General features: G+C 32.5%; 1 protein-coding gene across 1 annotated transcript in view; it reads right to left on the reverse strand.

The window, feature by feature from the left end:
• The window catches only part of js (jiangshi), a 34,168-nt gene that overhangs the window by 4,477 nt on the left and 5,682 nt on the right, over window positions 1-24,009 (reverse strand). The window contains exons 3-4 of the mRNA XM_085202127.1: window positions 14,715-14,804; window positions 723-873 (exon numbers count right to left, since the gene is read on the reverse strand). Of these exons, the coding sequence (XP_085058253.1) occupies window positions 723-873; window positions 14,715-14,804 (241 nt within the window). The remainder of the gene's footprint in view (window positions 1-722; window positions 874-14,714; window positions 14,805-24,009) is intronic.

Below are 24,009 nucleotides of genomic sequence, written 5' to 3' on the forward strand. Positions count from 1 at the left end.
AAAGTCAGACTTTTTGTGTTACAAAAAGGAAAAATACTGAGAAAGACAGAAATAACAGAAATGACGAAGACGAACTCTGTATACTAAGTTTTAGAATTATTTTTTAGATAATAACTACTAATAAAATAAATTTACACACTGGAGGACTAAAATAAAAAAAAATAAAGTTAAACTTTAACGAAGTAATATATTTATTAGGGTATATATTTAGTACCCTATAATACCTTATAGGCCCTATACGATAGTTATATTTAGAGATAATATTTAGAATTTTAGACATTCAAAGTCGTGACAAGCTTTTGATCAAATATTTACAGAACCGATAATGTAAGTCCTTAAATGGATGCGACTGTGATAATTGAATGATTATTTATTATAGAGTTTATATATTTGTATAAGGAATTTTAGAGGATCTCATGGTGCAGTGGCACAAGCGTGTGAATATAAACGCGACGGTTGAAGGTTTGATTCCCACTTGGAGGACTGAAAAATTTGTATATGTTTATTACCTCACTCTTGCAACAAAGCATTCCCGAATTTCCTTTCGTTTCGATGCAAGCGCAAACTAAAAAAAATATCTACTATGCTACAATGCAATAAAACTATTGTATAAAATAATTGTTTTTAGCAATTAAGCAATTTCTTCGAACAAAATACTTTAAAATGATATAACGTTTTTATTTATCAACCGATTGTAATAGAACACCTACTTCGTAACTTACCTATTAATAAGTTAGCATCATAATCGCTTTCGGAATTAGTACAATTGACCATGTACCAGTGGTCACATATCAGCATTCTTTGCTGGAACAGTGTCGTGTTTGGACAGGAGTAGCTGAACTGCCTGCCGAGGCCGTCACACATGTGATACACCTGGAAAAATAACAACGGTACATTATTTATAAAAATTTAATCAACTTTACATTGTATCCCGCATTCAAGAGGGTACGTAGAGGGAACCTAGTGTTAAGACACTCCTTTCCCGACTTTCCGCCGAATTTTAACGCTGAATACGAACGAAAATTATATTAGTTATATAATTTAGCATGGTAAACAAATAATGAAATTATTTAAAATGGCAAAAAACGTTAAATATTTTTAACCTTTATGACGGCAACGTCCTTTTGTATAACCTTACACATTTTTGAATATTACACTAACTTAAACATTATGAGAATCACTAAACAAGACTAGCAAGCTTTTTCGTTTTGTGGCGTTAAAAAATATTTCTCACATTTAATAGTTAAAGAGGCTTAATAGGCTTAATAGGCAGAGGCTTAACCTAAGAGGTTTAATAGGCTGTCGTGGCCCAACGACATATTGTCAGACAGACACAGTAAAGGCGAAGGTTGTGCATTCCATTCCTACTCACTCTGGTAACTAGACGAAGTGCGGCGTTGAACTCAGCCAATCAACACGCAATGTCTTGAAAATTGGGGTCATAAGTGGGGTCCAGAGTGTTTTTATACTATGTTCCTTGTGGTTACTATACTACAAGCAGGATGAGGCATGAAGCTAAAAAAATAACTATAAAATAGATAAAAATTAACGGAATATCCCAATAGCTTCCTGCTCCTCGCGCAAAAAAGAACTATACGCTTTTTCCCGCAGACTCTGTTCCCCTTTTCCCAATAAATTTGCGTGACATTGCGTGTTAAGGGACGGAACTTTGCTCGCATCGTATTTCTACTAGAACGGAGAAATTGAAATTAATTAAACTGTGATTCCCTCGATTGGGGTTAGAACCCACATCCGTCACGTCAGCTGCGCTACTACACCACTATGGTTTCAATATCTGTATAAATATAACAATTATATATACCACGGTCATTTTTAACTTCCTGGATCATCTATAACAATCTGAATCACTTAAATCTAATTACTTTACAATTATTACTTTCAAAATCAACTTCCGACATGCATTGTGTAACATATTTGAATACCTGCGTAAGTGTTATTTTAGTTTTTAGTATAGTTATAAATGTTATTATTGCTTTAGAGTTAAAAATAAAAAGTATTTTTAATAGAGTTGTTTCTGTCTTTTTAACGGAAAATAAATTTTGGTGATAGTCCAATTTTGGTTATTACTCGACTTTGGCGAAGACCAAAGGAGGGTTATGCTTTTAGGATATATGTATGTATGTCCGTTTCTTTGTTCCATTGTAACTGTTAAGCCAGTGAACCGATTTTGATAAATGGTACGTCGTTGGATTGGTCTTGATGGAACATACAGATCATCACTAAAAAGCTCTCAGGAAAAAAAGACAATATAAGAGACAGACAAACTTAAAGTATTTCGTATGTATATATATTTGTATATTGTAATATTAGAATGCAATGATCCATCCAAATTACAAGGCAATTAGGTTTTTACACCAAATTCAATGTTAATGACACGTTGCGCGCACCTCAAATTAATTTACTAACAGTAAAGGCGGTTTCACAAGTGTCTTGGATAGGTACCTATATTTTTTATTGTTTTACATCGTGTATTTAATATTTAATAAACTAATATAGTAATGAATTAAAATATATTCTTTCCCATTCCTATCCTATATATAATTACTGGATATCGAACCCAAGCCATTGCCTTTAGAGTCATACGCTGTCCCATGCTATAATGCATAGGAGTAGCTTCAAATTCATTCATCATCATCATCATCAGCCTGTCCTCGTCCACTGCTGGACATAGGCCTCTCCAATGGCATGCCACTGAGCTCGATCTTCAGCTCTTCGCATCCATCCGTTGCCGGCCAGTTTGAAATATTTTAAAAATTTTAAAATATTGGAAACCCAGAAACAATTACCTATTAAAACAAAACACTAAAACAATTTTTTTACATCCATATATCTTATATTAACCCTATACAACATGCGCAAGCGCAAGTCCATTATGAGCCATACGTACATATGTAGGTACGTCGTGTGAACTAGGCTCACAATATATCACTTGAAAGAACTAATAAGATTGATTTACTGCAATTATTTCATTAGTCTAGTATATTATCTTTATGTCAGATGACATTGAAGTGCAGTTGATGAAGTGCTTGATGTTATACAGGATGATCGTGAGTTCAACTATTTTTTTATGAATGTTATGCCATTTACCGCATATAGTATGGTAAGGAAAGGTTACTTTAAGACACTTCGTTCCCCACGCACTGTCTCATTTTCGTGATATTACGTGTTGAGTGGCGGAACTTAACGTCTCGCTTTGTCTAGTTATCAAAGCAAGGGAAAAAAACAATAGGTGGAATTGGAATTTGGCCATGATCGTCTATCACTTAGGTTAGGAGAGTACTACGTTGCCCACGCACCGCCCAGTATGACATTGTAAACGTGACTGAAAGTAGATGCAGCGGTTCTGAGCATTGGGTTCTGCCTACCCTACTATTGCGGAATACATGTGCATGGAATGTGTGTTATCAGTCAGTCTCTTAGTAACGGAAAAGTGTTATCTATATGTATAAAACCGAAAGGTCACTCACTCATTACGAAATCTCAGAAAATACATGTGCTAGGAATCTCAAATTTTGCATAGGAGTTATTTATAGGACGTGCTCGCTAAGATAGGAATTTGCAGTATTCGACTTCTAAGGGGTTGTTTTTGGGGTTGAAAGTTTGTATGAAACTTCGTTAGTACAAATGCTAGGAGTCCCAAATTTTGCATGGACGTCACGTATGTCCTATACGTGACGTAGGTACTCATGGAGACAGAAATTAATAACAACGTAGTTCACGCAGGCGAAGCCGCGGGCGGGCTGCTAGTCTTTTATATATACTTATGCTTATATATCTAAGCGACACTAAAAATGCAATGCATATTTTAAAAATGCATTTTTTTTTTCACATTATGTCCGACGACATTTTAAAGTAAAAATAAGATCAAATTGTGTGTCTACTTTGTTATGTAAGCACACAGGAACATGCATATATGCAAAGACTGAACGCATAATTCTCATACTATAGAAGTGTATTGTGAAAGTGGGTCGATAGTATTGTTTTTGTCCATCACTTGCAATTTTATTTACATTCGTTAGATAATCTACTCTAGATCTAGATGTAAATTGCTTAATCTAATTCGTAATTTGGGGTCAATGATTCAGGATGTGAGAGAGCGTCAACTGTAAAAGTTTGTGGGTTCGATTCTCATCCGAGTAATTCATCAATAACGTTTTAATAATAACATTATTGTAACCTAGAGTGTCTAGCTTTATTAATAATTTCCCATATTTGTAGATAGAGAGAACCAAGTAAAACTCTCCACCATCTATCCTAAATGAAAATGAACTAACTCAAACGGACTTATCGGGACATGATATCAGAACTATAATAAAAGGCTATTTCAGAATTGCTCAAATATTTTTTCTACGTCTACTTTCCCGTGGGAATGTTTTGTGTATAAAAATAAAAACAAAAGCGCAAGCCTGTACGTTATACGTACATACGTATAGCCGTGTGAAGATGTCCTACATTATTACAATGAGTTCACAAAAATCGCGACCTTCATATAAACAATCTTTACTAAAGACTAATTATAATCTAAAGATATGTTTCATTTTGAATTTGTTTTGTTTAGCTTCAGGCTGCCTATTCCGCATATAACAGGATAGGCAGTGGGTTTTAGTATCTATTAAGAGTTATGGCACTCCGTTCGCCACTTTCTGCATAGTATAATATTATCTATATATATAAAATCGAAAGGTCACTCACTCATCACGAAATCTCAGAAACTACAAGTGCTAGGAATCTCAAATTTTGCATAGGAGTTATTTATAGGACGTAGGTGCTCGCTAACAAACGGGAATTTGCAATATTCGACTTCCAAGGGGTGGTTTTTGGGGTTGAAAGTTTGTACGAAACTTAGTTACTACAAATGCTAGGACTCTCAAATTTTGCATGGACGTCACTTATTATAGGACGTAGGTACTCATGGAGACAGAAATTAATAATAACGTAGTTCACGTGGGCGAAGCCGCGAGCGGGCCGCTAGTTAATTATATTTGTACAATAATATAAATAGTTTTTATTTTTATCAACATATCTGCTAGCATTATTTATAACGATGAATTACCAATATTTGATTCTGAGACACTCGTTACAGCTGTTGATGTTAGGAAGTTAAAAGAAGGTAAAAAAACTCAGGTAGTCTGTGAGCTCACGATTCATACATCTATAAACCTCTTTTACGTGAGAGATAACGTCAAAATTTTATATATAGGTTCCTTGGTCCTTTGGTCGTGTTCCCTATACTCCATAGGGATCTCCCCCTAGAAAAGATTTCCTAATGTTTCAACAGAAACAGGAAAATTCAATTATTTACATAATAAAGTACCTACAAATGCAAAAAGTTGCGAGAGCATCTAAATAGTGTTACAGAACTCGAATTACAGATATTGTGTGAATACATTTATAATTCTAAGCATGAAAAAATATATACTACAATCAAGTATGTTAATATAAAAAAAAATATGAAAAAGACAACGGAAAAGAACGTACGGCCTGATGGTAAGAGCTCGCTGCCGCCCACGACCCCGTGAAACACCAGGAGTGTTATCCTCTCTTATCACTGACTATTGTATCATATACAAATACAGTTATTATATAAATAAAAAGATTTCAAATCTTAATTGTAAACTAGATATTTAAATTAACATCAAGGCCAATTCTTTTCCTAGTTCAATACAAAGCAACACGTGGTTACATTTAAATAAATGATTATCACACAAAAAATTATGTAACGATTTGCAATAATTTTGCCAATAATTGCTTCCTACATCAAATTTATGTATTTGTGTATCATAATGGTGATGATGTCAACACCTGTTTGTGGAAGCCATGGTAGGTTCCTTTTTCATAGAAAAAAAATTTTTAGATTTAGAAAGAAAATGAGGCATTGGGTTCAGAAATTAAATAAGGTACGATTTAACTAAAAACTGCGGATAGTGTTGAATTTAATTACTTAATTAGCACTAGGCAGAGACTATGCCTATCCTGCTATGGGATAACTTGTACGCATCCGATAAGAGTACGCCAGATGCCTTGAAATTGTTTAAGATAAATGGCTAACTTCAGTCTTATTTTGATGTTAAGTGGGGTTCAAGTACTGTTTAGAAAAACGTAATACACAAAAAACTAAGAAATAACGTCAGCTAAGCTAAGATTCTTGATCAGTCTTAAATATTTTATAATATTGCAAGATTTTTTTTAGATTTACTTCCTACCCCGCTGTGTGTATCCCGCACAAAGCGGGGTAGAAAGAGGAAACCTAGTGTTAAAGACAATCTGTTCCTCAATACCCTCCAAATATTTTTGAAACATTCTAAAACTAAAAAATCTTCCTTACACGGTCACCCATCTTAAGTAGAATAAGTAATAGGTTTCATGAATTACAAAACGTATGCAACTTAACGACGGTGTGTCAAATGCATAATTATACTATCCAATATTCACTAAGCACTTTATTGGTCACTTAAATGTTTAATATACGTGATGCAAGTACTTAGATTTTATTTAAACTTAAATATATATAGTTTTCAACAGTTTTCTGTATATTGTAATTCTCAATTATTTGGTTAGTACTATACAGTTGCAACTTGCAATACACACATAAATTTTTAAAGCTAACATTTATAATATTTCGCTAGGCCCTAGCAGTTATTTAAAGAGAGCGGCATCACAGGACAGCCTTCCTAGTTCACTTCGAGAAGCTGGGTTTTATCATCGGAAAGTGCTCTATCTACTCGTAAAGACGAAGAAAATTTTTTCCTAAAGATGTTTATATTCACATCTCTTTAGGTTTACGTCGTCTACTAGGATTTCAAATGCAATGCCTATGCAATAGAAAGTGATGACCAAGTTTTACCAAGCCGCATTTTTTATATCTCTCATAGACTATATAGTCCTGCTATAATTTCACATCACGAACTCACACATTCAATATAAAGATATGAATAAGTAAAAGAAATCTGTTGCGATCGAGTAATCGAGGCAAACTATATTACCAGGAGTTAAAATCGAACCTGTAACTACCACAGGACCCCTCCTCTGAGCCATAATAGATAAAATTGATCGATTTGTTCAAACAACTTTTTTCTTTTTAAACAATACTAGAGAAGGCGCCAGAGCAAATACCTTGACCTGAAAGTTAGTAGAAATACACGTAGGCAGAGAGGACGACTATCCTACTATCAAGTTAACTTGTTAAATATACATTTTTATATCTTTTATTCATAGTTTGACGTAAATGGTAATTTTGTTAATGTAATTGTGTAATTGAGCTTTTAAGTGCTGGTTAAAATAATTCCTAAGTTTAGTTGCAGTTTAGCTTTGTAAAATCTAACCAAGGAAATATGTATTTTTTTAGCTTCTCGCTGCATGCATATAGTAGGGTTGACAGAGCGAACTTGAGAACCTAATGTTAAGATGCTTCGCTTCTCACTTTCCGCTAAATTCTGGAGGCACTCCACGGCTTTGCCATATTACCAGAGCAAAGAAATTATAACATTAAATATTTCACAGATGGTAATCGAACCCACAACCTGTCATGTTTACAGCCGCACGTGAAAATTATTATGGTAAAAAAAATGTTCATTACGCATCATCTCTAAATTAATGTACTAATGTAGCTTATGTATTAATGTAGCTTGCATCAAATTACTTATCTCTGTATAGGCTTTATTCACAAATTATATAGAAAGGAACAGAGTGTCTTCACACTAGGTTCCCTCTGCCTACAATGCTGAAAGAATGACGTGAAAATAAAATCACACCAATTCTAGAAGTCACTTTGTATTACAAGTGCATGTAATTACCTACAAAATACCAGATCGTATCAAATCGTGGCATAAATTATAATAAATTTAAAAGTTAACGCCGACGCCCACTTACGTAAAAGAAGCGAAAGTTCAAGGTTCCCATGGTTCAGTGGTCATTGTGATGTCTTACAGACAAGTGTCGACTGCCTTCGTTATGAATATAAGCAAATGAGTGTAATTTTCCTTAGTTATATTTTTGTTCACATTTTTTATTAGCTTCACGCGGCATCCCTCAAATAGTTAAGTAATCCTAGAGGGCTCAGGGAACCTAGCGTTAAGTTAATCCGTTTCCCACTCCGTTGCAAACTCAACACAGCGCTTTGTTTCGTTACTATCGCGGGGACCCTTCATTCACCTGAGTGGAAATCGAACCAACAATGGTCACGCTTACTATCAGAACAATAGAAAGTTGCATTCTACAACACATAATCATAAACTAGAGCTATGAGTTACAAAAAAAACATCAACAGAGTGACTCGTCACTGAGATCTCTCTGCCTTTTACCTAATAACAAGATGTGAAAATCTAATTTAAAATACGTATTATTATGTAAAGATACATACAGACAGACAGATAAAGATGATGATTACACAATAGCAGAAGGTCAAGGTCCCGATGCTACAAAACCGGTCTTTTCCTTACTGAAGATTCACTTTCTCTATAGCACGGTTATTTACCATACGGTGTTGTTGCGTATTACATTACTGTTATATATTTTAAATTATCTTTTTTACCTTTATACGATATAGCAGTGTAGGCAGAGGAAACGTAGTGTCTAGATACTCTTTTCATCACGCACCGCCCGATTTTCGGAACATTGCGTGTTGAGTGACGGACCTTAACGCCGCGCTTTGTCTAGTTACCAGAACAGTAAAAAAAAATAATTCATTTCCCCAAATGGGAACCAAACCTATAACTGACGCGATTGCGGTGAGACACTTTAACCTATATTTTAAATTTAGTTTTTGACGAATTAGGCAAAATAGGAACATTACCCAACAAGCAATGTTTCTCATATAGGTGGACTATAGGTAAGAATCTGAGGTATTAACTAGGTTCCCTCTCCCTATTCCTAATGCTAAACTAGTGGAAGCTTACAGGACAACGACGCGACGACGTCCAGTCATTTCTTTTCTAAAACCTTCCTTTTCCATCCATACGAAGGAAAAATGAGATAAATAACGAAATGCTAGTTTAATTTTAACAATGGAAACATGAAAGAAACATATGGGCTATATTTTAAAATATATTTCTCCAATTTAAATTCGAACTCGTAACTTTCGTGTAATTGTTTACTATACGCATATTACATAGCACTATTGAATAAACTAAAAAATAATTGTACGTCACGTCCTTCATCAATAATTCCGCACGTATTTTTCAAATCGGCAAACGTTAAAGGAAATATTGTAAGAGAGTTATGTAAGTTTGACACTACTGTGAAATAACGAATTTGGTAGAGGTTGTTTTCTTTCACATTCCACATTCAGACTGCACTTCCGATATTGCATGTTAGGCAATTCAAAATTTAATTGATATCTCTTGTATTTTATTATTTGGACTTTTGTGTTTGTGTGTCCGTGTGTTACATTATAGCTCCTAAAAAGGACTTTGCTAGAGACAGCATAAATAAGCTACTATTGGAATTTATTCAAAGTGTCTAAACCAAACGTACAGCCATCATTAATAACAAGATAATAAAAGTGACCTTAAAATTTACAGGTTTTAATTATACATCAAAATAAATTTGATAGCAATTTATATAGCTGTTATTAAACTGCAAAAAATAAATGTTAGACATATGTTAATGGTATAAAAGATGCCATTAGCAATTGGCGCCAAACATACCTGTTTATTTAAAATATTCTACTTTCCTGGACTCTACTTGTTTTGATTTACCTTAACGGAGAGTCTTAACACTAAGTTCTATCTCTCTATCCCATATTCCCTTATGGGATACAGCGTAAAGCAAAGATATATATATTTGATATAAAAATACTAGTGTAATTATAATATAATCTTAGCGTAATTTAAACAAACAACTAACTGCTTAGATTCTACATTATAGTAACGTCAAATACCAGTCCGAGTTCCATTTTGTATCAACACAAATGTAAAAATCCTTAATTATTTCATAGTAAGAATAGATTATAATTAAGCTTAATAAAGCTTAAATTACACAATTTAGTTATAATATGAACAATACATTGTAATTACCTATGTGGAGCTCGAGATGCCTACATTCCATAGCACACCTTTGAAACGTTAGGAAATGTCAAACAACCTGTACTTCTGATATAAACTTAACATATTATATTAGCTATATTTAATATGTTTATTTTTTCCTTCACGCTGTATCCCGCATATAGCAGGATAAGCAGAGACAACTTAATGCCGACATACTCCGTTCCCCACTTTTCGCTGAATTTTAGAGGCATTTCATGTTGAGTGGCGGAGTTCAACGCTGCACCTTGTATTGTTGAGGAAATAAAACTAATATATATTTATGTATGTAAGTATATAAATTCTTTTACCCCGGATGATGCAGTATATAAGGTCATGGGAGCGACTAATAGGATTTTTTTCTATATATTTTTAAAATAAAGGTCGCTCCATTGTTATAGTTTATCTTATACAACAAAAGGAGATCCTATTCAATCAGTAGTGACGACCAAATAAGCGATTGAAGCGTTTAAGGAATGTACGCGTCCTAACATAGGTCAAGGTTTTTGATTGAGATACGAAAAATGTAACAATAGTAGAATAATAACAAATAAGTAGCATCGAAATATTAAGAACGACTAAAAATAAGATTTGGATTTGAAAATACTACTATTTCATTCTTAATTTTTTGAATCCTGTAAAAAATATATTTTATAAGATAATATAATAGTACTGGCTCAAAGGACCAATATTTTTTATTCTTGAATTTTCCTTGACTTTTCTAATAAAAATTACTCAAAGGTCCTTATTTTTTCTCTTGAAAAAGAGGTTGATATACATATAAAAAGACATATATATATATAAAAACATTTCGTCACTCATTAGTTAATCTTAATATTACTAATATAATATTGCCTCTAATTATACCTATAGTAAGTAATAACTTTTATATTTTACACACGCGTGTGAATCTCATTGTTGCCTTCAGATTTACGATTCTTGCTAAATAACTAGCTATTTGGAACTATTTTATTGCGTACATTTACCGTTTAAATGAAATACTAAACTGTTCACAATTCACATTGTGTTTATAATAACTGCTTTGCCCGAGTTAAAATCAAACGATGATTTTTAGTTCTTATATCTTTAAGCTTCACACTTGTGGGTTCGATCCCCACTCGAGGAAAAGAAATATTTATTTACATGTACTCGTATATTTTCATTATCTTCGCTCTGGTGTCGAGGCAAAGAGCGACGTCGAGTTCCGCCCCTCAACACGTAATGTCTCCAGTAATAGGCGGACAGTGGGGAACGGAGTGTCTTAACACGAGCTTCCCTCTACCTTTTGCCTATCCTACTTTATGCGGGATACAGCGTGAAGCTGTAAAAAAATTATAAATGTAATGAAAATTATAAATTAGACGCGGCTTGGACGATTTTCGAGAGGAATGGAGTCAATTTTTTTTACGTTTTCTAAATAAATACGTTCAAAGTAAACAACTATAGTTTAATATAATATAATAAACATAGTATTTCCTGCAAAACACTGTAAAGGAACAGTAACAAGATACAATCGGCAATTTAAATAATTTAAAGAGGAACGTATTAGCACAGACATAATTATAAAGATAACGATAATAATGAGTTAATTATGTGTAATAAATCAGTTCTGTAAAGATATTTATAAAGTAACTACCGAATAATCTTGTACTTTATTTAACTGGTGGTTAAGTTACAAAAACTGTAGTAAAACTAAAAAAATGTAAATATCGCGAAAAATTGTAAAAAATCGCTCTATGTCCATTTTTTTTTATAAAAGAAATATTAAAAATAGAAACTGAACGTGTCGCGATTTCAACCTATGCCTACCTGCAGAACGTTTTAGCTAAAAAAAATCAATAAACATATGCATAGATATATATTGTACACTTAATACTAAGTTAAAAAAATATTTAAAAAGTAGTATTAATTATTTGGTTAAATTTAACACACATACCAATGATATTAGGGAAATTGGAGAACGAAGTGCCTTAACACTAGGTTCTCTTTGCCTTGCTTTACAAAAAAATCTCTAAAAAAGTAAAAATAAATAAAGAATATATGACTAAGATTTCTAGTACATTCCGACATATAAACATAGAGCATACCATTTCCCGGTTAATTAAATATGATTTTTAATTGAGTTGTTTACGCATCTCCGCATTGGTTCTAAACTACGTACTACATTGTAAATTGTTAATTGTTATGGTTTTTTTTGTTTAAAGATATTTACTAAATAACATACGTCATCCTTTAAATATTTTTAAGATCGCAGGTACAGCCTATAAGAAGTCACTCCGTTCTTAATTTTTAACCGATTAAGGGCAACCACAGAACTTAACGCCGCATTTTGTCTCAGAAAACAAACCTACAGTTTAAATAAAAATCTTTCCTTATTTTAGTATACCCTTTTGAAGCTCGAGCTAACCACCGCTAAATGCTATCAAACTCATCAGAAAGCCCCCGATGATATCATTTTATATTAGAAATTACATAAATGGTTCGATTTCATCACATTAGGTACAAGGCCAAGCTTAGTCAACTTGTGAAGATAAACATTGTGATAAGCATAATCAGAGAAGACATTTGGAATACAAAGCTCAAATGCATCATTTCATAATTCTAGGGTCAAAGTAAAAGAATGGGTGTATCATATTTTGGATAAGTGGAGATGAAATTCATGATGAAATATACGAGTATGAGCCATTGTGATTCAACTTACATAGACGTGAGTTCGATCCCGTCTTAAGGGGAAATTTAAAATTTTATGTTTATGTTTCATTGGAAAAAATCCAAATATTGAAAATATGTTACTTCATATGAAATTAATCATAAAATTATATTTGTAGTTCATTTCATTAAAAAATCGATAGCAAATTTAAGTTTGTCAACTTTATTCGCCGCGTAATCAAAACCTATAAGGTATTTCCTGTAGACCTTGTGATCATTAAATTTGGCAAAAAGTATAAAGTCCATATAAATAAAGGAATAAATCAGAAAAACGGAAATGACGGAAACGGATAATTATTTATAGTTCCTTTCATACAAAATTAATGCAAACGCCCGCAAACGTACGTTCGTCAACTTTCATAACTTGTACTTCCCGTGAAGGTACCATACTGAAATTGGTACGGAATCCTCGTAGAGCGAGTGCCACTCACACTTAGCTGGTTTTTTATTAGAGATACTAAAGTTAAGCAAGATACTTCCACCGCCTAGTTCTCGGGACATTGCTTGTTGAATGTTTTGAGCCTTGTTACCAGGGCGAAGAAATGGAAATAATCCATTCCCCCATGTACGAATTAAACCTATAACCGCCGCGTTTATAATCGCACGCTACCACAGGGCCACGACGGCCTAAAAGTCATAATATTTACTATACTAACAGACACACTATACATTTCAACACATAAATACCAAAATTCCACAAATAAAGAATCGACTTGAACTATTTTGACATACTATCGATTTATAGAAATTGAAAACATTTTGAAAGATGCATATTTCGCAAAATGAAACAAATTTTTCTTAATGGTTGCAACAATTTGGACATAAATAAGAAAAACTAATTTTATATATTGGAGCTTAATCTATTATACTATTATAGACGTAAAAGGCAAAATGATAAATGGCATTGCTTTAACGTAATGGATGAAAGAATAACAAATATATAGACTAATGATTTACTGTGGCTTTGCTTGTCTGTATACAATTATTTCATGTACATTTATTATTATTTATTTATATAAAAATTATTATAATTTATTTATATAAAAAATACGAAATAATCTATATCTTTACTTTAATAATATTTTAAGCTCATAAGTTTGTTTTATTGAACGAACTGGTTCGAATTTATTTAACTATATATGTAACCCTCTGTACCCGAAGATCACAGCTTCGGGCTTATACTTTATCACGTCTTACACAGCCCTTAGGTTTAGCCTTTGACCACACGGAGAAAACATTAGGTAGTGCCTAATAAACAGAATGACTTAATTTATATCACCTTAGGCAGAGTATCTCTCTGCCTCTCTCTCTGCTCCTTGTTATATGCCTTATATATGTACAACAAGCATGTGTGACTAGTTGTCAATTAATTATTAATATTATCCAAAATATGATAAGAACCAACAACCGTCCTCTTTAGTCAGTCATATTATATACCAAATGACCAAGTTACAGCAAATAAATTTAAAGAGCAATAAAATTACAATAAATTATGTAAGAATGTTCAATGCACACAAAGTTCTTAGTAAAATATACATTCATTATAATTCACGAAACATTCAAACAAATTCAAAATATTTTCATATTTAAATTATATTCTTAATTCTTGAAAATCACGACGTTAGGAGGTTCAAATCCATTCATCGTAACAACATCGAAGATTTTCTTAGATCCACCATAGAGCGGGATTGTGAGGCATTCGGGCGAGCGAGTTAAATTAGATCTTTCCCCTGAACGGATCGAACCTAAAACCAACTGAGTGACAAATTACGCCAAGCCGAAATTACTGGACTCAAATCTGATATATGGGCAGGTTAGGTACTCTAGGGGATCACTAATGGTGGATTTTTCGATATTTCTATAGGAACGGGAAAAGAAAATCCATTTTAAGTTCTAAAGTTCGTGCAAGCAAAGTTACGAGCGACGGCTAGTATAGTATAAATGATTCAATACATCGCATCTCACCTGACAACCTGTCTCGACATCTGCGTAATAGCCGGAGGCGCGGCCTTGACACGTGAATCTCGTTGCTGGACTCTTTACGCGGTTGCCGGTCTGGAAATAAATGAAAAATTTGGTTATTATTTACTATCAATGGAAATGAACTCACTTTTGTTTGAAAGAACCAATATTCTATTCTAATCTATATTAGGTACTATTTTCTTTAGTTTCAATATTATTAAAATAAGGTAAGAATTCTTAGGAGGATAGTATAAAATATGCTTAGAAACTTGAATTCGTCCGCTAAATCCGCATCAGAGGACATGGATTAGTCATTAGCAAGAATTTTTCCGAATAAGCAAAAAATAATATAAACATTAACAAAAGAAATTATATTCATCGTTTTTATATACTTACTTATATATATATGTATAAGAATGGATTAACATAAAAACGTCTTATTGGTACGACCTCTGCATCATGAAACTCATGGGTTCGTATCTCATTATGATAAATAACAATTAACAACCATAAGACATAAGGTATAATACGTCACTCAAAACGCGGAGTGTCTTAACACTATGTTCCCATTGTCTACTGAACTAAAAAAATAATAAATTAAGAAAGAAACAAGCACGGAAGACAGTCTAGGACTAACAATTAGTTGACCCGCACGGAACACCGGTATTACCGTATTCGGTAACTGTTACGTGCACCTACTGGGTAATTGCTATGGAACACAACTTGTCTTTGGCTTTTGTCTTGCGTGATTACATCGTTAATTTTATTTGTAACGCTAATTCGTGTTTTGCAATCGATTATTTCATATATTTCTTTTTATTTTGGCGTTTTAACTGACTTCGAAAAAGAAGGAGGTTCTATATATTCGTAAACTATGTCATATATTTTTAAATATGCCCATCGAAATCGATTCATCTGTCATTTGTTCACGCTGTATTCCGCACATGGCAGATTAGGCGGAGAGAACCTGCAAATATAGTGCCTCGGTCTCCGTTTTTCATACAAATTCGATAAATTGCTAGAGCGGGCAAATGATCTAACCCACAACTTAATAAAATTCACTTTCGATGGCTAAAACGATAAAATAAATAAAAATTTGTATAACTAACTGAGCTATTTAATTTTAAATTAAGAAACTTTATATAATAATTATATATTATTATATATAATTATTATATAAAGTTTAATTAATATATTGTCGCGTACCTAAATAATTTAGAATAGTTTTAGTACAATATAACAGTGTAGGACAGTATAAATAGATATATAATAATGGGAATTAAACCTGTGACTTAGAAAACCATTACTTACCACTGAACCGTCAGGCTATTACATTTTGTAAGAGGAAACTACTAAAATCCAAACAAAACAATCAACGTATGTACTTATGTATGTAGATCACAAAGACGCTATTACTAAATCACTCATCCGGTTTAATGAATGGCTTATTAGTGCTTATTATTTTCGCGATAAGAAGATTTAAGATATTTTTAGTTCATATAATGGTTTTTAACTTTGGACTGTAAGATGTTACATTAAAAATCCTGTATTTTGCCCGTTCCTTATATACATGTAACTATGAATATTTTCCCGATTATTTTGCATTTTTTATAATATTTATTATATTTTTTAGCCACGCGGGCGAAGCCGCGAGTGGGTGTGGGTTTAATCATTAATATTAAACCCACAAACATAACATTTGCAGCTAGACACCGTGTGCCACAACGCCCCCCCACTTTTCATGATTTCGTAAATAATAAAGACGAATACAAGTAACTTTCATATTTTCAATATTTGGTATATAAATTGTAATAAAGCTAGTTAAATTCGAAAAGTCGTGATTTATAAGCACGAGTGGTTCTAATAGTTCTACTTCTGATTAGAATCATCCTTATTGCGTAATTCACTATCTCTAGTAACTATTTCAATTTATTTCTCACAATAAAAAAATATTGTCATAAAAATAATTTAGATACTTAGGACATGGTGGCGCAGCGGAACAGCCTTTAACTGTAATCGCGATGATTGTGAGTTCGAACGCCACTCGTGGGTTGAATTGTTTTTATTTTCTTACCCTGGCAAAAGCGCGGAGTTTAGTTCCGCCACCCAACACGCTACCCCTCGAATTGGAGTTGAAAGTAAAGAATGAAGTGTCTTAACATTAGATTTCCACTGCCTACCTTGCGGTGCGGGATAGGGCATAGCGCGGTTAGAATGTATATATGCGATGATCGTGGCTTCAATCCCTAGAAGAGGAATAGTATTGTTGAAAAAAAAAGTTCTGACCTTAATATCACTTTAGTTTTTTTTAAATTATTATATATATTTATGTACCTATTAAAATATGATATATTTAGGTACACAAAATCATAAAAAACCGCTCGCGGTTTCACCCGCGTGAACTATGTTATTATTAATTTCTGTCTCCATGACTACGTCCTAGTGACGTCTATGCAAAATTTGAGACTCCTAGCATTTGTAGTAACGAAGTTTCATACAAACTTTCGACCCCAAAAACAACCCCTTAGGAGTCGAATATTGCAAATTCCCGTCTTAGCGAGCACCTACGTCCTATAAATAACTCCTATGCAAAATTTGAGATTCCTAGCACTTGTAGTTTCTGGATTTCGTGATGAGTGAGTGACCTTTCGATTTTATATATATAGATGAATATATATATTTCGAGATCATTATAAGCATAGGTACTTTACCTGAAGAGGCAACTTAAGACCGATTCACCCATCAAAATCTTTAAAAATGTCCATAATTTTTGTCGATGTTATCATTTCTTTATTATATTTCATAAAAAAGTCCACCCGGATATATGTTACTAGGTTACAAAAAAACTATCAAAAACAGTCTAGCAAATAAAAATTCTTTCCACGACCAACGTATATAGAAAAAGTTTGATTTACTCTCATTTACTCCTACGCTTAAAATTTATGGCTTAATGTTAAATAACACCTCTGCCTTTTTATTTAAAGTTTGCTTATATGCTCATCTCTTGATGGTTTTTACTGGTTTCTGACTGCACGTAGGTTTTAGGTTGAAATACTACAATTTTTTATTACACTAGCGACCCGCTCGCGGTTACGCCCGCTTGAACTACAAAATTAACTATTTCTGCATTACTTTCGTTTTCTAATAATAACATAATTTTAAAAACAATATCTTTCACTATATTGAAAAGTAAAGTTTCAGCCATATCAGTAAAACAGTTACAAACAACATTTTATTACCAAAATACATTACCAAAATACTATAGTAAAAACTAATTATATCAGTTCTGCCGTTTCTGAGATTAGCGTAAAGAAACGCACACACAAACAGACGCAAAACATTATTTTTGGCTGTATTACGATATTGCTATGCCACTAATAACATTTTTCTATATATCTTTCATACAGACAACGATCCGTTACGATTCTATTAAAAGAATAGATAAAGATTTATTATTACGGGATAGAGCGTGAAGCTAAAGAAAATAAAATAAATATATTTATTTATAACGAAATGGACCTTGCGCATTAAAGTATTATTACCAACAATCTCTATAATTAACGCAACGTATGATACCAAACATGGTGATATGGGAACTATTTATATGAAGGCCGCTATTAATTACAGATTATAGAAAAATATATATCTATAATTTTATAATTTTTAAAGTGTTATTCCACACTTAGGAAAGAAAAATACGTTTTTAGAAACGTATAATAATTTTAACGTAGCGGGATTTGAACCCGCGCCTCTCGGATGATTTCCAAGAGAAAGCACAATCATCGTTCTTACAATCGACGCTGTTCCACTATGTTACGATAGCTTTAAAGATATATAATTTTGTCCTAAAAATATTTTTCATAAGCTTGAGCATAAAACCATTGTTGCTGTCAGTAGGTGCGCCTGCGCAACGCCATTACGTGACATTAAATTGTAAGCGTAAGCGTAAATAATAATTTAAAACTCGTTTACTCATGGTCTACACCCACAAAATTGATTCATCCAAATCTCATGACAAGTGACTCGTGGATTTACAAAATTTATTGAAAAATATCAAAATATTATTATTTTTGTCCCTTTAAATGTTAATTTTAATAGATTTCATTAGTTTCTTTAGTTTATCAGAGAGAGAGAGAGAATATTAAAAAAGCACCTTCACGCTGTATCCCGCGTTTAATAAGGTAGCTTGAGGGAAACGTACCGCCCAATTCTGGAGTCATTGCGTGTTGATAAAACACGCAATTTCAACACAAAATCTCACATCCTATACGTCACTTACGTACATTATACCTCTAAGTCAGTGACTCCCTTGTTATACTTACAAAAACTGAATCACTACACCTAACCCTCTCTATAAGGCGTCAGAAATGGGTAAAGCAATAAATCCAAATATTTATATACGACAATATATTATTAACATGTCTATAATACCAAAATTGTAGGCTTAGAATGATCTCATCTCCAAATATTTGGATTTTGCTAAGTGAATTTGCTAACAACTTACTAAATAGCTAACGACAACTGCTATGTTTATACAAATTGTGGTTTTTGTTATTTTTTCTTATTTTCACGCTGTATGTGTTTTAGATAAAAATACATTTTTTTATCATATCTTAATTTTTCATTTTTAACAAATTTAGGTACTCTCATTTTTGTAACTAATTTAGGGAAACGATCGTCATTAAAAAATATTCGTCCAAGCAAAATCAGCTTTTATATGCAAACATAGTTAGACGTGATAAAAATGTAATTTAGTGAAAAGTGAAAAAAGCAAGTTTACCTTAATATATTTAAGTCTAATTGCCATTTAATAAAATTTTCATAATGCTTTTAAGAGTCACAGCCATATTCATATTATGATGTCAACTGGGCGTCATTTTAAATTTACATTATACAATATCAAATTACATGACTATTATTGAAATTTGATGATTTAATAATCTACTATTTTATTAAATAAATTCGATTTCTATTTCAAGAGCACGATATATTATTATCAATTTTCTAAATAAAAAACTTGACGCAAGTTTTGCAGAACGAGCAAATTACTTCTCATGAATGGCTATCGACAATAAACGTTGCGTTTACAGCTTTGTCGATAAACTAAACGGATAAATTTAAAATATTCTAAATATACACTTTCCTTTGAGTTAGATTTGAACCCATTATCATTGCACTTACTTAAAAATTAGGGACATACTAACTGCTCAAAACAGTGTCACCTATGGCAATACATAATAATGTTTCAACTTTCAATAGTAGTAAAATCTTATGTTGAAACGTTGAAATTGCCAGTTAAAAATACATGCAATATTTAAGAGTATGCCATTCAAATATTAATGTTTATTATATAACCACAACTTAGTAACGACGGGGCATAGATCAAATTTCTCATCATCACCAATCATCATCATCACAGCCTTTACCTGGACTTTCAAGACCTCCCCCAAGGATCTCCAAGAATATTAGTCCAGCGTTGACCAGACCGTTGGTGTACCTGGATGCCTGCCTCCCCCCAATGGCCATCAGTTCTCCTCATATTCAAGTGGCGTACAATGAAATCAGTAAATGACTATTTAATTAATACAATATCTTTATAAATATAATCTTCTTCTTAAGTTGGAAACGAACCCACAATATTTGCGCACATTCTAATTCTTTCTGAGTCTCTATAGTATATAATGAAATAGTTAAATAAAACAAGAATCTTTACGAGTATGCAAGGTGCATAATATAATTTTTTTATTAGTATTATGACTTTGCATCCTTTTGCTAATATTCATTTAAATAATGAGCAAAATAACTTGACCTTTTAACGATTTTCTTGGTTGAATTTCTAATCTTGTTTCTTATATGTACAAACAAACATCGTTGCGCATTTAATATGTGATATATTATTCATAAGTTCACAAAATTATAAAGAATAATAATTTTATAACATTTTTGATTTCCACTCGGGAAATCGTACTCAGATCCGTCACAAGCAAGCAAAGTATCCCATATATAACAGGTAGACAGAGGAAACCACACTCTGTCTCCCAAACACCGCCCAATTTTAGAAATACTGTAAGTAAAGCCTCTAAACCCAACACTGTCCTATCTACATACTCGTATACTAGGGAGCAAAATGACAGTAATTTATTTACCCGAGTGGGAATCAACACACAATTTTTCGCGTTTACAATTTACAATCTGAGTCAGTTTATCCACTTTTAAAGTATACTTGTTAAAAGTAACACTAAAATTATCACCCAAGTAGTTCAAATTAAGACAATAAAACTGAAACTGTCCAAGACCGGTAGAAAAAAATAAAATGAAAAAATTAAGCAAAACTGAATATAAACTTGTTCAAAAGTTATTTTAACAATACTTGTTTATAGGAAAAAAAACTAGAAATTTAAGCAGCCTGACGTATGACATTTAAGCATTTTACGAATATCAGGCACTACTCGTATGTCGAAGATTTATCTCACGATAGTCAGTTGAGATGCTGCGTGTGTACCATTTATAACTACTTATTGTACAAACCTACTTGTTGCATATTTTGGTTGATATATTAGCGATTAATGAAAATTCGTTTTGGGTGGTTTTGCAACTATGTTGTGAGTTCGATACCCACTGGGGGAAATGGATTAAATTTAACTGTATAACAAATGGATTTCCCTATTAAAAAAATGCCTCCAGAATTCGGGGAAAGTGGGAAACGGAAGAGTATTAGTGTTATTTAATGAAATAAATGAAAACATTCAATGCCCCCGGATGGGAATCGAATCCAAACCCGTCGCGCTGTACCGTTGCGTCAACATGCCCTCAAAAAAGTTTTTAAGCAATATTTCAATATATTTATAAATAATAGCTGTGAGAAATAAATATTACAAAAGTAAAATATACATACCTAATATAATAACAGAATGTATATTTATAGTTAAAAGTTTTTGCGTCACAATTTAATTGTCATTGTATTACTACAATTATCTTTATAGTACTTATCTTTTGTTAAAGTAAAAATAAAAAAGCTTTATATTGTATTTTTATATTTGTTTAAAATTATTTCTAAGAAACTATTATCTATAATCAACTCTATAGGAAAAAGGTAAACAAATATTATTTATTAAATTTCCACTAAAAACCACATACAAGAATACAATAAATCGAAATTATAAATATAATATGTACTAGTACATAACAAACAAAAATGTGAGGTTTGTGGGTTCGACTCCACTCGGGGGAATGGATTATTATTTTCATTTCTTCGCTCTATCACCAACGCAAAAGCCCGGTGTTGAATTCCGCCAATCAACACCCAATGCCTTAACAAATTGGCCGGTAAGTGGGGAACGGAGTGTCTTAACACTAGCCCACCGAGATAGCCGCATATAAATTAAACAGGTTCATTTATTTTTTTTATATTTATTTACAAACTACACAGTAAATTGAATGTGATTACACATTTAAAAAAAAAGCAAGCATTTTATTTAACCGATCCACAGATTATACAAATCACAGATTCTCAACGCACATTAGAACGGTCAACTTTTGACATCGAATGACATTGATGCGCAATTATATGTCAAAATAAAATAACATTTAAAGTATCGTAGTTTCATAATGGTACGTATCGTTCGTGCAATTTAAAAAAGCTAATTTTGGCAATGTGACAATATAATTGGTCACGTTATACGATTTTACGCTATTATGACAAATTGGACCGTAACGTATTAAAGGTGACGGTAGTGGGTTCAATTCGATTTAAAAGAAGATTTGTGCTTGTAAGATAAAGTTGACTTTCCCATACTGTACAAAAAAAGTGCGTGAAATAGTTTAAATATTGGAGCAAAAAGCGATTTAGTTTAAGTTTAAAAAAAAAACACATTTTTCTACTACAGGTGCTATAGAATGTGCGTGAAACTATCAATTGAATAAAAAAATATGAGCCTGACCTGAGTGGTTCATTTGTAACCTCTGAAGAGTGGCTCCATCATCACACCAGATCGATGATACTATATTATCTTATTATGACCTAAGCTACACATAACTGCTAAGTTTCTTGATCATACAGATTTTTAGTTTGTTACACAATTATTTTAGTGATCTAATAAAACGTGTTAAAGACGTATAAATAAAAAAATATATTTTGTTTTTCATTTACTATGGAATATTTACTCTAGCGATAGATAGAGACAGAAGTGATGAGTTTTTCATGAATATATCACAAAGTTAGATTTTGAATTATACATAACTATGTTATAAGCAAAAATAAAAGATGGTTATGAATTCGATTATCACTTAGGGAAATAAATTATTTTGATATCCTTGGACTGGTAACGTGTGCGGCGATGAGTCACGCCAATCAACACGCAATGTCTCGAAACCTCATGGTCACTAATTCAATTTTCGCCAGAGTGTCTTAACACTAGATTCTCTCCGCGTACCATGCTATATGCGAAATACAGAGTTAAGCTAACAAAACGTATTTACTTCTATAAATACACGACAAACAAAACTAAACCTCAACCTTTCACCGGTCAACATGCACCAAGTAATATTATTAATTAGATATCCTAATGAACTATTCTCTACAGTTCATAGACCTTCAACGGATTGGTCATACATAAATCGGACAATAGCGTTATATAATGTCAGTTACGTAAGGTAAACGTCTCGAGCGATACAATTACTTCTTTAAACTTAATTCCTTAAGAACACTGTGTTGCATACAAACTTTCTAATACTAGGTTTAAGGAAAGATGTTTGACTAATTGTTTTACAACATATTAGATTATCGTACGTAGGTTTCAATTATAAAATACTTACATAACTGTAAACGCTAGTGTTCAAAGTTCGATTCCCACTCGAGAGAATGAATTATTTTCCTTTCTTCATTCTGGTAAGAAGATAGTGGAAATCGAACCCAAAACCGTCGCGTTCATAGTCGGGCGCCGTGCTGGTACGCCACGGCAGCCTAGTTTTAAAAAAATCTATAACATGAATATAATTTACCAATTATGATTAAGAAATATATATCTAATACCACATTGGAACTAATTCTATATAATTCATTGTCACGAGTATGACCCTAATAACAGTTTTTATAATATCGATTAAATAACGATTGAACATCAACATCTTATTGTTCTTATAGAAGTGTTTCATATTTATACCCAAATGTCAAAATCAAAAAAAATCTTCATAGATTTTTTTTAAGTATCACTTAACATATAAATGTCAGTATTGTCAGTATTGCTAGAACGTATTGCTTAGTTAGTCAGTGCTTGGACGGTTTTCAAAGAGGCGCGGG

This window comes from Heliconius melpomene, chromosome 18 (genome assembly GCF_056956725.1).
Source record: "Heliconius melpomene rosina isolate 202511_hmr_F chromosome 18, ASM5695672v1, whole genome shotgun sequence".
Classification (NCBI taxonomy): domain Eukaryota; kingdom Metazoa; phylum Arthropoda; class Insecta; order Lepidoptera; family Nymphalidae; genus Heliconius; species Heliconius melpomene.